The sequence below is a fragment of the Eptesicus fuscus genome, chromosome 11 (assembly GCF_027574615.1).
Source record: "Eptesicus fuscus isolate TK198812 chromosome 11, DD_ASM_mEF_20220401, whole genome shotgun sequence".
Classification (NCBI taxonomy): Eukaryota; Metazoa; Chordata; class Mammalia; order Chiroptera; family Vespertilionidae; genus Eptesicus; species Eptesicus fuscus.
The window spans coordinates 84016410-84033567 of NC_072483.1; the positions used below are offsets into that span (position 1 = coordinate 84016410).

The window sequence follows — 17158 nt, forward strand, 5'->3', positions numbered from 1 at the left end:
CACATACCCAGTGGGGAGTGTGCAGGAGACAGCTGATCAATGCTTCTCTCTCATTGATGTTTCTAACTCTCTATCCCTCTCCTATTCTCTCTGTAAAAAAAATCAATAAAATATATTTTTTTTAAAAAAGTTTTCAAGTTTAGTGAAACATGGTACTTTTTAGGGGGAAAGTTACTTATTAACCTGTTCTCACCCTTAGTATACTAAAGATTTAAGATATCAATAAAAGTTTTGTGCTCAAGAAAACTGTAAGGAACTCACCTCAAGGAAATATATTGTTGCTCTATCTGTAAAACCCAAAAAATTCAAGCGTACAATATCTCTGATGAACCATTTAATATATATATATATATCATAAAATACATTACCTAATAATTAAAATGGAACTTCTTTTCCTACATCTCTTTATGATACCTTTATCTTTTATTATTTGTTTTTCACTTCAAGTGTTTCCTCTTTCTTATCTGATTTAAATTCTGGGGTCAAACAAGTAGATGTAGCAAGATATCCCTAAAACTCCAACTATCAAGAATAAAAGTAGTGAGAGAAATACAGCTGGTAATTACAACTCTAAACAGTATCAGCAAGTTCTTACATGCATACCCTGTTCAGGACCACTACTTTTATTGTTACCTCCTTAACCATCTATACTCCCCTCACAAACCTTACCACACAAAGGATGAATCGCATTAAGCAGATCTCGAGTCTTCAGAGCCGAGCACAGCAACTGAGCCAATCTTAAATAAGGCACAATATACTAGTATACACAACCAATAACCTCATCCTTTACCACCACCCTCAGCTCATCCAGGGCTCAGTAGCATGACAGAGGATTTACTCAGGTTGCTGAATTTTCCCCTCCTCAGTTTTTATACAGTCAGGCCCATTGGACTAGGCCTCTCAGCCTCTGTCCCTGCTCCTTAGGGTCAAGCTCACACCTACATTTACCACACATTAGGTCACCATGCCTTGGCCACCTGACTGCTCTTCTAAAAAGTATCTCCATAATCAGGCTAGTTCCCTTAGCCCACCCTCAAGAGAACTGTGAGCTCTACAGCCACAATGACTTACCATTGCCCAAATTATTACTTCTTTTTTTATTACTGCCTATATGCATTCTGTATGTCTTATTTCAAATTTGCATTTTTGATCCTGTCAGCAATTGAGCATACACCATTGTATTTATGGTGTTGTCCTGTAACAGGGTAAGTTTGTCAAATATTGGCACCATGATTCATACTTCTTCACCCCCTAACACAGTTGGGCATATTCAATGTATATCACATGAAAACAGAAGTGATCAAGTCTCTGTTAATGAATCAAATATTCTTATTACACACTGATGTAAAGTTATTAATTTATCCTAACTTTATTACTTTACAGAGAACAATTCACAGAATTTCAAATTTGAAAGGCATCTCAATGCAATCAATTCTCTCTGATAACACAAAACAGTCTTGAGAGAAAATATGGTAAAGAGTAGAGACTTTCAGAAATCAAAAAGACCTTGGCTTGAATTTCAGTCCTGCCACTTTCTAAGTATATGGCTTTGGGTGATTTATTTAACCTCTGTGAACCTCAGTTTCCTTATCAAAGAAAACAAATAATATCTATTTCAGCAAAGCTGATGTAAGGATCACATGAAATAAAAGTTTAAAAACTTAGCATAATGCTAGACAAAGTATTTAGTCTGTTTTCCTAATTCTAGAATAGAAAAAATTCCTATCTTTCAGCTACTCTGATTAGAAAAGAGTATATAAAATACTCTATATTATGATTGATATACAGGAGGCATTCATAAAGAGGTTACTGTTATTAAACAATAGCTATTTCATTTTGTTACTTGCAATAGCATTTAATATAGTTCTCTGTATTCAAGTATTATTTTATTAATGTCTTATTTTTGATAAATTTTTTATGAACAGGTTCCTTTAAACAGTAATCATTAGCTACAAAAATTTAATGCTACTCCAACATAATTCTCAAGATAATTATTGAGGACATGACTCAGTTGAGTCTCACAGGAATCTTTCCAAACACCTTAATTAGATGTCACCTTCTAGACAACAAATTCTCTAATTAGTGACCTATATAAGTAAAATGAGCTGAAAAGATTTCAAGAATCAGCTCACCCAAGTAACAGGATGAAAAATGCAATCTCAAGTAATTGTAGTACTGCTGACTGTATAAACTTCCTTCTGATATTGCCATTTACTTAACTGTTCAGAGTTCTCTTTTCAATATACTACGTGTACCAGTTAATAATGCGGATTTTTTTCAATAGATGGAGTTATATATATGTTGATATATATGCGATTTGATATGTATGCTATTTTGTTGTATTGATGGCAAGCTTCAAAACTTCATGTCAAATTTGCTGAAGGTGTTAACATCACAGATATTTTTAAACTCTAGTGAAGGGTAAGGGGGCCAAATATATGGTGACAGAAGATGATTTGACTTTGGGTGTGGAGCACTCAATGCATATCATGTATCATAGAAATGTTACACTTGAAATCTATATAATCTTATTAGTCAATGTTAGCCCAATAATTTTAATTTTAAAAATAAAATATAAAACAAACTCTAATAATACAAAAATGTTTATTTATAGTGCATATCAAAAAAGTGTGACAGATTATACACCAAACTGTTAACAGTGGCTATATCAGAATGAGATTAGAGCAAAAGTAAAGAAGGAATGGGTCTTTTTATTTTCATTATCATTACAAAGATCTTGTACAACACCTTTAGGATTATATTTAAAAAAATTTGTTTTAAAGAAATAAAGTCAAAGTCCAAAAGCAAAAAACAAGTCTTAAAATACAAAGCAAAGTTAATACAAATTAAGCTTATTATTTCCTACAGTCACCATTAGTCCTATTTCCCAAATTCCCTTTACAAATAGAAAGATCACATTTCCTAGAGGTTGGGGGAGACCATGGGCTGAATAATGAGTTGTAAGTAGAAGTGATATGAATTTTTTCTGGGCAGAGCACATAATTGTCATGCAAGATTTTCTTATACTTTCTTTTTTACCTGTGGCACTGCAACCAGCAACTTTCAAGATGGTGACACTCTATCATCCCAGATTCCTGAATGACGAACAGAGTACCCTGCCAGTCCTCAATGGGTGAGCAAGAAATAACCACTGCACCCTAGCTGGTTTGGCTCAGTGGATAGAGCGTCAGCCTGTGGACTGAAGGGTCCCAGGTTAGATTCCGATCAAGGGCACATGCCTGGGTTGCGGGGTCCATCTCCAATGGGAGACGTGCAGGAGACAGCCGATCAATGATTCTCCCTCATCATTGATGTTTCTATCTCTCTCTCTCCCTCTTCCTTTCTCTCTGAAATCAATAATTTTTTTTTAAAAAAAGAATAAGAGCCCTGGCCAGTTTGGCTCAGTGGATAGAGCGTCAGCCTGCGGACTCAAGGGTCCCAGTTTCGATTCCAGTCAAGGGCATGTACCTTGGTTGTGGGCACATCCCCAGTGGGGCATGTGCAGGAGGCAGCTGATGGATGTTTCTCTCGAATCGATGTTTCTAACTCTCTCTCCCTCTCCCTTCCTCTCTGTAAAAAAATCAATAAAATATACATTTTTTTTAAAAGAATAAGGAAAATAACAACTGCTATTTTAGAATAACCTAGCCCATGCAATTAATAAACTTCCATAAACCATGCCTTAACACACTGGCTTTTACTTGCAAATAACTAGAATTTAATCTATTTTCAGTTAATGAATTTAATTAATTTTCATTAACAGGATGATGTGAAATATAAAGCCTATTAGCTATTTAGTGTACAAATCTAAACTGACTTAGTACAAATCTAAGACTACTATTTTGCTCTTAGCAGCAAGGATCAGTAAAACTGAATATCTGATAAACCTAAATAAATGGATAAAACAATCATTACTAGAGAAGAGCTGGATAAATGGAAAAAGTTAGTGCTAAAGGCTAAGTGAATTTATAGGTCAACATTTTTCATGACATTTCATCTAGCTTAACACATTGGAAAAAGGGGAAAATAATTAAATATCGCAGAAATATTATCTCCCACAAAAAACTTTGTTTCAGTTAGTAACATGAATAATTTCATCTCTTGATATCATTTGGCTGTTTTTCATTCTGCCTTTCTTGTCACCACAATATGGCCCTTTGTGTAGTAACTAAATATAAAAATTTACTCTTAACACTAAAAAAGCCCCTAGGGATTCTAATCACTAACAACAGATGGAAACATTAAACACTTATCCTCAACTAAATATGTCATCATCACTCTTCTCATCTAACTGATGATTCTTCCCAAAACTGAAGCTTTGAATCTTTAGTGAAATTTTTATTATCCATCAACATTTGAATAGTGCACACAAAACCTAAAACATCTGTTGTCATTTACAGCCAAATAAACCATAACTGAGGCAGAGTTCAGTCTGGGCAAGTAATGCTGAATGATTAAAATGTCAATAAGATTTTCAGATGTCTAAAATATTCCAAGTATTTTATACCTTCAGGCTAACACTGTATATATTATAGTAATGCTCTGCTTTCAAGTTATAGAGGCCTAAGCCTGAATTCCAAGCCTCCCTTTTACTCAGTTTACTCCTCTCTAAAATAAGGGAAAATAATATTTCTAATCAGTCTGTTTAGAGGTTAATGAGATAACAGAGTAAGCACTTACGGATACACAGGGTGGGGCAAAAGTAGGTTTACATATGGAATATATAATCTATACCAGTGATGGCAAACCTATGACCCGCGTGTCAGCACTGACACGAGTAGCCATTTCTGATGACACGCGGCCGCCAGCGGCCGCATGCCGAGGATAAAACATTTGCTGCTCCTGAGGATGAAACATTTGCAAAATAATGTTTTTTCCTCAAAGTGACACACTACCCGAGTTATGCTCAGTTTTTTTGGCGAAGTTTGACACACCAAGCTCAAAAGGTTGCCTATCACTGATCTATACTAATAAAAGGGTAATATGCTAATTAGACTGGACATCTTCCGGACAAAGCCACGGTGGCACAGGCCGAGGCAGAGGCAATTAGGGGTGATCAGGCCAGCAGGGGAGGGCAGTTAGGGGGAAACCAGGCTGGCAGGGGAGCAGTTAGGGGCAATCAGGCAGGCAGGGGAGCAGTTAGGGACACCAGGCAGGCAGGCAGAATGGTTAGGGGTGATCAGGCAGGTGAGCAGTTAGGAGCCAGCAGTCCTGGATTGGAGAGGGTACAGGCAGGGCTGAGGGGGAACCCCCCCATGCACGAATTTTGTGCACCAGGCCTCTAAAAATTAATAAATAATAATATAAGAATAAACTTCCCCATGCTCACAACTGTAAACCTACTTTTGTTCCACCCTATATCAAAGGCTTAAGAAATGTTCATGTTATCTCCCAATATGTAGATTTACTCACTAATTGTAGCCACTATCAAATTATATAAAGTATCTTAAATCTAACCTATTCAAATACATTTAATTTTCTGAACTTGTAATTCTTGTAAAGTTAAAAGCACAATAAAAGTTTAGTAAGACAGAAATCAGCAGATGTGGTCAACAGTAGTAGGAGCCACTGCCAAGATGCAACAGGACATTCGCTGTGCCTTAGAGAAGAACCTGGACTCAGACAGGCCCATGTCCCAATAGAACTGCCCAGGACATGACAAACCAAAAGGGCTTGTCATGAATTTGAAACCTCAGAGGTTTCAAATTCCTTTACAAATGTTGTATATGAAAATTGTACCCACAAAAACTGGGTGGAAACTGAGGTGTGAAGAATAACAGATTCTATAAACTCAGAAAACTCTTCATTTATAATACTGTTACTACTTTTTCATAGTTACATTTTTTAAAATATATTAATTTCTCCTCCTTAGAAAAAGAAATAGTAGTAGGGGCCTGCTTGTGTAGAATATTTTTAGTGATTATGACTTTTATTCTGAGTGAGATGGGGAAACACTGGAGAGTTTTAAGCAGAGAAATGTCATGATCTGTTATGGTTGAAAAGGATGACCCAGAATATATATTGAAGAGCAACTGTAGCCTTGGCCAGGTGGCTCAGTAGGTTGGAGCATCTTCTGGTGCAACAAAAGGTTGTGGGTTCAATTCAGGTCAGGACACATACCTAGATTGCGAGTTCAACCTCAAGTCCCGGTGTGTATGGGAGGCAACCAATCAAAGTTTCTCTTTTACATCGATGTTTCCCTAGTTCTTTCTCCCTCTTCATCCTTCTCTAAGAATCAATGAGAGCATATCCTCCAGTGAGGATTAAAAATATAAAAAGAAAGAAAAAAAAAAAGCAACTGTAATAAAGCACAGATTGTAGAGAAAACAGAGACTACTGAAAAAATAACAAGTGACAGGAAGATGATGGATTTTAGACTATGTGTAAGCAGTGAAGGTGATAAGAAGGAGGTAGACTCTAAATATATTTTGAAGGTGGAGCCAAAAGTTTTTGCTATAAGACTGCTGGTGAATGTGAAAAGAGAAGAGGAGAGGAGATAAGGTGGAAGGAGAAGGGGAGGGGAGGATGAGGATTTAAATATAGATATGTTCTAAAACATTAGTTTCAATACATTAAAAAGTTCATTAAAAGATTTCCTGCAAGAGCCCCAGCCCGTGTGGCTCAGTTGGTTGGGTGTTGACCAGTGCACTGAAATGAAAGGTTGGATTCCCAGTCAGGGCACATGCCGGGTTTCGCCCCTGATCCCCCCTGGGGAACATAGAGGAGGCAGTCATTGGATGTTTTGCTCTCACACATTGATGTTTCTCTCTCCCTCTCCCTTCCTTTCTCTAAAAAATCAATAAAAATTTTATTTAAAAAAACAAAAACGCTGAATTACATGCTAATTGCCTAAAGCATAAAATAAGAAATATTTGATACAAATGTTGACTGAATAAAAGATCCAGAATAGGTTATAATTAGCACAAGAAGTAAAAAATAAAATAAAGTAAAACCTGACAATTAAAAGGAATCTTAGATATAATAATTCTCAAGTTTTAGGTACATAAAATTTACTTGGGAAATGTTTGTTTTAAAATGTAGATTTCTAGCCAGAACCGGTTTGGCTCAGTGGATAGAGCGTCGGTCTGCAGACTGAAGGGTCCCAGGTTCGATTCCGGTCGGGGGCATGTACATTGGTTGCGGGCGCATCCCCGGTAGGGTGTGTGCAAGAGGCAGCTGGTCAATGTTTCTCTCTCATCAATGTTTCTAGCTCTCTGTCCCTCTCCTTTCCTCTCTGTAAAAAGTCAATAAAATATATTTTTAAAAAATAAATAAATAAAAATAAAATGTAGATTCTAAAACTCACTGTCCATATATTCAGATTAAGTGGGTATGGACTGGTGCAAGAATCTGCATTTCAAACAATCTATTCCAACCCCATTATATTACAATTGAGAAAACTGTATTAAGTAAGCTATTTGTATAGAATCACATAGAATCCAGGTCTCATTAACTCAAGACAATGTTCTTCCTACTACTCCACTTAAACTACCTTACAATTGAAGGAACAAAGAAAGAATTACTAATCCATTATTTGAGTAAATGGGCAATCTTAGAATTCCTTTTTTATTATTTATTCATTTAGTAATTTTTAATATATGTTTACTGATTTCAGAGAGGAAAAGGAGAGAAATATCAATGATGAGAGATAATCATTGATCAGCTCCCTCCCGCATGTCCCACATTGGGAACCAAGCCTGCAACCCAGGCATGTGTCCAGACCAGGAATCAAACCTTGACCTCCTGGTTCATAGGCTGACACTCAACCACTGAGCCACTCCAGCCAGGCTTCATTTAGTATTTTTTAAATATCTATGTGCATAGCAAGATGATAGATTACAAACCAATCCTATATAATAAAAGTCTAATATGCACGCCGAAACCGGTTTGGCTCAGTGGATAGAGCGTCGGCCTGCGGACTGAAAGGTCCCAGGTTCGATTCCGGTCAAGGGCATGTACCTTGGATGCAGACACATCCCCAGTAGGGGGTGTGCAGGAGGCGGCTGATCGATGTTTCTCTCCCATCTATGTTTCTAACTCTCTATTCCTCTCCCTTCCTCTCTGTAAAAAATCAATAAAATATATATTTTTTTAAAAAGTCTAATATGCAAATTGTCCCCTCGGGCGGTCAATCATCCGGAAGTTTGACCACGAGGAGTTCAACTGCTCACTATGACGTGCGCTGACCACCAGGAAGCGGCATGGAACATGGCAGGTATCAGTGGCGCAGCACTGGCAGCGGGTCGCAGTGGAGGCGCTGCTGGCCCTCATGGGCCCTGACAAGAGCGGGAGCGCGGCAGGATGATGGAGCAGGTAAGTGGGCGGCGCCAGGCCAAGGTGGGTGCAAGCTGGGGCCTGATTGCCCCACTGATCGCCCTGCAGACGGTGACCAGCTGACCAGCTGCGGCGGCAGGGGACGAGGCTGCCGCCCAGCTCCCAGACACTGAAGGAGCCAGACCGGGGGAGGGGGGGGGGGGGGGAGACAACCCCAATTGGTCGCCCTGCAGGCGGGATGGTGGAGCAGGTGAGGGGGCAGCGCCAGGCCATGGCAGGGTACCAGGCAGGGCTGCAGAGCTGCAAGGCTGGGGGCACAAGCTGGGGCTATGAGCCTAGGGGTGCGAAGTGGGGCCCGATCCCCGCAGGCTACCCCCAAGAGACCACACCCATGCACAAATTCATGCACCAGGCCTCTAGTCTAAAATATGAATCCTGTCCTCTAGAAGCAAATATCAGTTAGGAGGACAAGGCAAATACATAAAACTGATATTCAATGGCAAGGCAATATATGAGTAAGTGCCAAAATAAGTGGTTTGGCCAATTATAAAATTAACCAATTTACACTGACTTCACTCTGTATCTTTTATTTGTAGCTAGAATTTATTCATTAGAGAAAAATACAAATTCTTCCCTTTCATTGATGAGAAGGTTCACCTTTAGTAAAGGTGTGGAATAAGTGTATCTCTCCCCATGTTTCATACAACCAACACTAATATCACTACCAGCACAACATCCCACAAGCATGTATAGCTTTGTAGAGACCCAAGTTGATATAATTTTTTATGCAAAGGCCTAATTAAGAGTTTGACTCTGTTCAAATGGTAAAGAGAAGTTCCCCTTCTGGACCATATTCCTGGTCATATGTGGTAGATCAAAGGTCCCATTTCCTCATTCCCCCACAATAGTATCATACATCCATATAATATCACTGCCTCATTATAGACAAAGTGTACTTTGCTACTCCTTGTCTTTGGGCTTGACCAATGAGATGCTATAGGACCAGAGTCTGGAAATGACTAGTGGGACTGGGCTTATCCTCTTGTACTATCATTGCCATGAGACAAGTTTCCCCAGAGAGATGTTACCCTTCCCTCCAGCCTGGGCCCCAGAATAAGTGTAGCAGAACAAATGCTTATTGTTGTATACCACTATGATTTTGTGGTTGCCAATTATTATTCAGCAAAAGCTGACTGAATCACAATATTTCAAAATCCAAATAAGACTAATTAATTATATAGAGCGGTGGTTCTCAAAATTGCCTGAGTGAGAATCTTTCGGGGTTTAAGTTTTTAAAATATACATAGGCCCCAGAGAGATCCATTCAGTACATCTAGACTGTGGGGCCAGGAATACACATTTTATTAAGAAGCAAAGGTGCCTAGCTGGCATGGCTCAGTGGTTGAGCGTCAACCTATGAACCAGGAGGTCACAGTTCGATTCCTGGTCAGGATACATGCCCGGGCTGTGGGCTTGATCCCTAATGTGGGGCGTGCAGAGGCAGCCGATCAATGATTCTCTCTCAGCATTGATGTTTCAATCTCTCTCTCCCTCTCCCTTTCTCTCTGAAATCAATAAAAATATATTTTTTTAAAAAAAAGCAAAGGTGATCCTGTTATAGTGCCCACATCTTGAAAAACAATAAAATAAAAACAACTAAATTTCCAGTTCCTCAACAATATTCATTAACTGCTCAAGAACACTAACTAAATAGTTTAATCTTTTTTGAGAATGTATGTGTTCATTTAAAAATGTATCTAAAACTGAAACCTAGTCAAGTGAATACTTTCAAATGCAGGAAGAATCAGCTAACATTGATGTCAATTCAGCTACGGATACATCTGAGCCAGCCAAGAAGGAAGAGAATTATGATGCGATGCAGGACCCTGAGTTCCTTAAGAGTGTCCTGGAGATCCTTCCATACATGGATCGCAATAATGAGGCCACTCAAAATGTCATGGGGGAAAAAAAATGCCATGGGCTTCCTGGCCTCCTAAGGGACCAAGGATGGTGTAGGAGTCAGGAGTGAGTCTCCCCAAAATGTGCCACCCTAGCATACTGATTATTTCGACATGACAATTAAAACCCAACAAACTCAGTAAGAGTTTGTTACCTCCTCTTGGCCTGCCTAAAAAGATTCAGATAGAAAAACTGCTTCAGGAAGGGAACCTTAGCATTTATGAATTGCCTACTTTCCCCCTCCTTAGTTCAGAATGACATATAGCCCTAGCCAGTTTGGCTCAGTGGATAGTGTGGACCTGCGGACTGAAGGGTCCCAGGTTCGATTCCGGTCAAGGGCACATGCCCAGGTTGCAGACTCAGTCCCCAGTAAGGGGACGTGCAGGAGGCAGCCAATCGGTGATTCTCTCTCATCACTGATGTTTGTATCCCTCTCCCCCTCTCCCTCCTCTCTGAAATCAATTTTTAAAAAAAGAATGCCATATATACCTCATTTGCCTGTCTTCAGAATTTTCATGCTTATGTGAATTTACCATGCACATGTACTAAAATATTATTTTCTCCTGTTAATGTGTTGTAAATCATTTTAATTATTCAACCAGCCAACTAAAGGGGTAAAAGGAAAGTTTCCTAAGCCCTGACAATGGCAAGAACAAGAAGGACAGGAACTAAGACTAGAAGTAAAGGATAATTAAACCTGCACAAGGGATTGCATTGGGTGGGGTAGGATACAGAGTTAGATATGTTATCTGTACCTATTACCACCTAAATAAAGCTTGACAACTTTTTTTCCTCAAAGAAAAAACATTTTTTTCTTACAGAAGCTGACCCTTAAATAAGTATGGTATTGTACTGTATCTTTTTATTAAAATAAAGAATTCATTTATAAACCAAACAAGCACATCATATTTTTATAAATTCTAATGTTTTGCACTCCCATTGTTTAGAATTAAGGAATCTAAGACTAGATAGAATAAGTGGTAAAGAGGGATTCAAAATAAATAAAGGATTGCCCTGGCTGGTTTGACTCAGTGGATAGAGCATCAGCCTGCAGACTGAAGGGTCTCAGGCTCAATTCCAGTCAAGGGCACATATGCCTGGGTTGTGGGCTCAATCCCCAGGGGGGGCATACAGGAGCCATCGGACCAATGATTCCCTCTCATCATTGATATTTCTCTCTTTCTCTCTCCCTCTTCCTTCCTCTCTGAAATAAATAAAAATATTTTAAATAAATAAATCCTATATAATAAAAGCCTCATATGCAAATCGGAAAGACTGGCGGAACAACCAGTCGCTATGACGCACACTGACCACCAGGGAGCAGACGCTCAATGCAGGAGCTGCCCCCATCCCACAGGCCCCAGCCAACCAAGGCAAGTGCAAGCAGGGGCCCCCGGATCACCCTGCCAGTTGCCCCGCAGAAAGAGGCGATGGGTGGCTGCAGCCAGGGGTGGGGCCAGTGAGCGGGTGGTGCCAGGCCAGCCAAGGCAGGTGCCAGCAGGGGGGCCCGAATCACCCCACTGGTCACCCCACAGATGGGCCCTGATTGCCAGCCAGGCCTAGGGACCCTACCTGTGCACAAATTTCATGCACCAGGCCTCTAGTAAATAAATAAAGGATTTAACCATGACTCCCAAAGATGAATGTGGTATCCATGTGTCTTCCAGTATTTTTTTCCTTTCAGCTGCACTATTTGTACCTGTTTGGTTACATCACTGCATCTATATATCCCCAAATCTACACAGACCCTCTTTAGTCACCCTGCATTTTATGAAACTGCACTAGCCACTCCAATATTAAGCAAAGCAAACTTTTACACATTTAGAACCATGACGTTTGCATACATAATCACTGCAGTACAAAGATCATGTCAAGTGTCTCTATTTCTTTGCAAAGGTTGATCTGGTGAAGGCACTACTCTATCTCATGTTCCCAATTAGAGTGGGAAGTTGTTATCATTAATGTTGTAAGAGTCCAGGCTATAATCGTGGCTCCACAATTTACTCACTGTGTGGTGAGTTATTTAAATTCTCTGTACTTCACTCACCCTCTCTGTAAAAAGAGAATAATTAAGTCTGCAGTATAGAATTGAGGATGAAATGAAAAAATACCTGTCAAGCTATTAGAATAGTTGCTGGCACACAGCAAGCACTTAATAAATTCTAGCTGCTATTATTATTGTTGTTGTTGCTCTGAAATCCAGCTTCACAAATGTGGGCATCTGCTGCTATGTAATACTAAAGAAAAAAGAAGTCTAAACCACTTTTTAAGCAGTGATTCTTTTAATCCATCCCTGATAAGGAACATTATTCTAATATTTTATTTACCAAATAGAAGTTAAGTTTATTTTTAAGTCAATGTTCTTTCTCTTATTTTATCAGTTCTGATCACAAAATAATAAACCTATCAACCATAAATGAGAACCTAGATGCTAAAAAGGTAAAAAATAAAGAACACTGAAAAGTCTATGCTCTGAGATTTCTGCTCTTAGAATTACTGCTTAAGCTTAAGGCCTTTTACTCTCTACATATTTTACAGCAACCACGTGACTTATGGCTACAGAATTTAAATAGCTAACACAATATAAAGAAATCTAATAAAAAATCATTTTTTATCCCAAAAGAACTTGTAGTGGCTAATAATATTAAAATGTAAGTTCCCAAATATATTCACTTCAGAAATTTCAATTATTTTTAGCACAACTATATAGGTGTGTCATAAACATAATAGATATTAATAAAAAATACCAACAGCACAAAAGGAAACTTCAAATTTTCTTTCAGTATCTTCCCAATGCAAATTTTTTAAAGGAAATAAGCAAGCAACCCCTGTCTAACATGGCGATGAGAAATTTATTGAATATGAAAAGTACACTTATAAAAATAAGAAAGCAATTGAAAACTGTCATGTTGTCCTTGACTCATTTTTAAAGGCATAATCCATTTAAGCCACCCTAAACCAGATTTAAGGATTTTATGTACAATTCCTGAAATTTTCTAAAAAACCTATCACCAAAAGACTGCTTGCAAAAGGAACATGAGGCTCTTTTTAAGGTGTCTGAGGACTAAAAGGAAAATATCCTAAGGAAAGGATGACTACCATTTCTCTTTAAGCTTCGGTAAAATAACAAAGAACTTTCAGACTCAAATCTCCTAGAAGTCTGATGCGAGGTCAAAGTTGTCTCAATGACAAGACAGCCAATAAATGCCAGATGACTAAATGTAAAGACATCAAAAACCCTTTTAAACCCAACAGCAATTCCAAAAGCATATAAAATAAGAGGGTCCAGACTGAAAGATGGACATACGATTACTAAAATACTTCGGAATAAAGTAACACTCAAGATAGCAACACTTAACAGTATTATACAATGTATTAAGAATCTCACCGTCATGGCTTCCTCAACATTGTATTCAATTCATTCAGTAACATTTTTTGAATAATGGAAGGAACATGGATTCCCAAAGAGTAACCTAAACCTAAAAATAAGGCTCGTGTGTGTGTTCCATACAGAGTTGATGTCCTTTTTTTTACCGTAAGCCAAATCCACTTCTTTATATTAAAAAAAAACACAAAAACTACAGCTGTTTCCAAAGATCTCCTAATAGACACTATCCACTGGTGATTAAAACATTATTTTTAATCCTTGCATTACCTCACGGCTAAAAATGTCAAGAAAACCACACCCAATATGTCTTTTCCCCGCCGTGGGAGGTGTGAGGGGGTGGGAAATGGGGGGGGGGGGGGCCGGAGTGGAGATTCAAAACGACACGAAAACAGAAAAGGTGATTCCCCCGGAGGGATCGGCAGAGGAGCGCAGGGACCCTGTGGTCGCGGCTCCCCCTCCCCCGACCCGGGGACGCCAGGAAGGGCGAGCGCAGGCCGCGGCCTCTGCGGGCGCCCCCCACCCCCCCCCCCCGCTCCCCCGCCCCCCCGCCCCCCCAAGGACCAGTGGCCCCGACGCGCCAGCCGGGCTACTCACCGGCCGCAGCGCTGACCAGCAGGACGGCCCACAGTAGCCAGGGCACCCGCCGGGGCCGCAGCAGCGAGGAAGGCATCCCTGGGTCGGCCGGGCAGCAGGGGAGCGGAGCGGAGCAAAACGGAAAGGAACCGCGGGCGCAGCAGCAGGCCGGGCGGCCGGCCGTCTCCCTCACAGTGCAGTTTGGAAGGACAAATGGCCGAGCAGAGGACCTCGCCGCAGAGCTCTCATTCCGCTGCAGGAATTCCCTTTTTTATTTCTCTCCCTCGCGGCGGGGGGCGTTCCTTCGCCTAGGACGGGGTGCCTCAGCCCCCCAAACGCCAGGCATGTCCGTGGGGGGGGGGGGGGGTGGAGAGAGAGAGACGCAGGGAGACGAGAAGCCAAGCCCCCGCGATTATTTCCCTCGGAGTTTCACGATATCAAAAAAATATCCGGGTCTGGGAGAAAACATATCCAGGGGCGCAGCGGGGTGGGGAGCGGGGGTTCGACCGGGGAGCCGAGGAGCAGGACTAGTGAGTCCCCGGCAGCGGCCAAGGCGAAGGCGAAGGCGAAGCCCGGCGGGCGGCGGCGGCGGCGGCCCCCGGCGGCCCGAGGCGCATCGCCCGCGGCTCCGGGAGGGCAGGGTTCCGTCCCGAGTTTCGCTTCGGGGCTCCGTTCACTCCGGTTTCCAGAACAACAAATCCGCTCTCTCCAGCGGGGGGGACCGGGGGTCTGGCTCCATGGACAAGCCCACAGCCTCCGCGGAACGATCCTGGCAGGGTCCGGCCGGAGGGCCGCGGGGCGCTGGGGAGCGGGGGCAGGGGGGTCGGCAGGCCGGGCCCTGCGCCCCCCGAGACCGCGGGCGGCGGGGAGGTGCCGGCAGGCTGCCCTTCCCGGCCCGCCCGGGCGCGCCGCGCTCGGTGTTTATCGCCGCCGCTCCATCTCGCATGAGGTAAATTCCTCCATGAAAGCCTCCTCTTCGCCCGTCAATGGCTCCGGCGACCAGCGAATCACCACCCCCGAGGCAGCCGCCGCCGCCGCCGCCTCGTTCCCCCGCAGCTCTGGGCTCCGGGCGCAGCTGGGGTGTCGAGGCCGGGGCCGGGGCGGGGGGCGGCGGAAGAGCGGATGTCGATGGCTGGGGAGGGGAGGTGGCCGGCGAGGCGGCGAGACACGCAGCGCCCCTCCGGGAAGCGCTTCCAGCGGCTCCGAGCGGAGGAGACACAAAGGGGGGAGTCGCCGCAGCTGCCAGTCGGCGGCGCTCCCGACCCGGGATCGCCCCGCCTCCGCCGCCGCCCCCGCCTCCTCCTCCGTCGCCGGCTCTTCCCCCGACCTTGTCCGTCTCGGGCCAGCGGTGCCGCGCGGGAGGCAGCGGCGGCGACGGCGGCGGCGGCGGCGCGAGGGGGCCCGCACTGCGCCTGCGCGCGCGGCCCCGCCCGACCCCGCCCCTCGCTCCGGGGCTGCCGGGCCGACTCGGCGGCCTCCGCGGGTGTCTCGCCCGCACCGGCGAGGGCCGGGTGGGGCCGGCGGCCGGCGATACGGGCAGAAATGGCTCTTGTGCTTCAGACACACATTCCTTCCATAGGCGCGCACGTGTGTGTGTGTGTGTATGTGTGTGTGTGTGTGTGTGTGTGTGTGTGTGTGTGTCCAGCCTCTGGCCCACTCTCCCGAGCGGGGCGATCCGGACCCCGGCTGGCGTCGCGGTGTCCTCCGGGCTCGAAGGAAGCCTGGAGGGGCAGACCTGCCCCTATTGTTTGTTGGGGCCGGAGCCCAAGGATCCAGACGGCCACGCCTTTCCCAGCCCCGGAGACCGGGGCCGCGCGGCCTCCGCGCCCGGCGGAAACAAAAGCCGGAATGGGAGAGACCCCCCTGACGTGGGGGTTCGGAGCGTCCCGCTCCTGTCGGCGTCCCGCTGGCCTCCAGCGCCCTGTCCCGCCGCCCGTCTGAGTTGACGGGAAGGCTGACCCTAGGAAAGGGACGCGAAGCCGGGAAGAAAGCTCCCTTCTTTTAAAATTCCGTGCCCGTCTGTGCAGCGAGGGTGGGCCGCGGTGCCCAAAGGCCGGGGGCTGTCGGGGTGCTTAAGACGCGGGGGCTGGAAATTGCGGGAAGGAGTTGCTGCCTCGGGACCGAGTCTTCGCACCCCAGGAAATCAGAAGGTCCTGTTTGCAGCTTCCCGGAATCTGGAAAGGATCGGGCTTAGTCGGTAGTTTTTTTCAATGGCAACATCCCAAGCAGCCAGGATAGGGGAAGAGATCCCACCCCTCACCCCCACCCTCACCCCACCACCCTCACCCCACCCCCAGCCTCGCCCTGCAGCCCTTCCACACGCCTGTGGGATCAGGCCGACTTGGGTGGGATGTTGCTGGGGGAGAAGACGGGGGAAGATGACGTGCGTGGCGCCATGATCGGAAGTCTGGGTTTAATTCTTAGCTGCGAGGTGGAAAATTGGCGTGGGAGGGCGGTTTTAGAGGTGAAGTCTAGCCTTCCCCGGGACCGAGCAGCAGGGTTATTCTGAAAGCTGGTTTGGCTGGTCTTTCACTCTGGCTGAAGGCAATTCCAAAGATGCGTCCACGGATACCTTCCTCTCTGCTTGATTCTTCAAGTCCCCTTTTATCTCTATCTGAACTTGATGTAAATAAATCTCCACATTCCTTAAACTAGTTGCTGTTATCATACTAAATATCTTCTGTAATTAGGGGTTGTGTAATACCAGCCCAGGATTCTCAGACTCTTTGTAGTGGAACTATTTTTATACGGTATACCCTTCAGGCAGAGGGAAATAGTTCTATAAAGTAAAATCCCTTTAAAAAAAAAATTAGAAGGAGCATATGTTTTGGTTCATTAGTTTTATTAATACGTTTTGTTTTGCCCAAGAGGCCTAAAATAAGAAACTGGTATTGTCTTACCATTTGACTTTCAAGAAATCAGATCTAGCACTCAAGAGAAATAGGAATTTAAGTATGTGAAGGT

At 43.6% G+C, this 17158-nt stretch overlaps 1 protein-coding gene across 1 annotated transcript in view; it reads right to left on the reverse strand.

Moving 5' to 3' along the window:
* The window catches only part of BMPR2 (bone morphogenetic protein receptor type 2), a 107851-nt gene extending 93312 nt beyond the window's left edge, over positions 1–14539 (reverse strand). The window contains exon 1 of the mRNA XM_054723362.1: positions 14216–14539. Within this exon, the coding sequence (XP_054579337.1) occupies positions 14216–14291 (76 nt within the window). The 5' untranslated portion in view covers positions 14292–14539. The remainder of the gene's footprint in view (positions 1–14215) is intronic.
* Positions 14540–17158: the final 2619 nt, after the last annotated feature.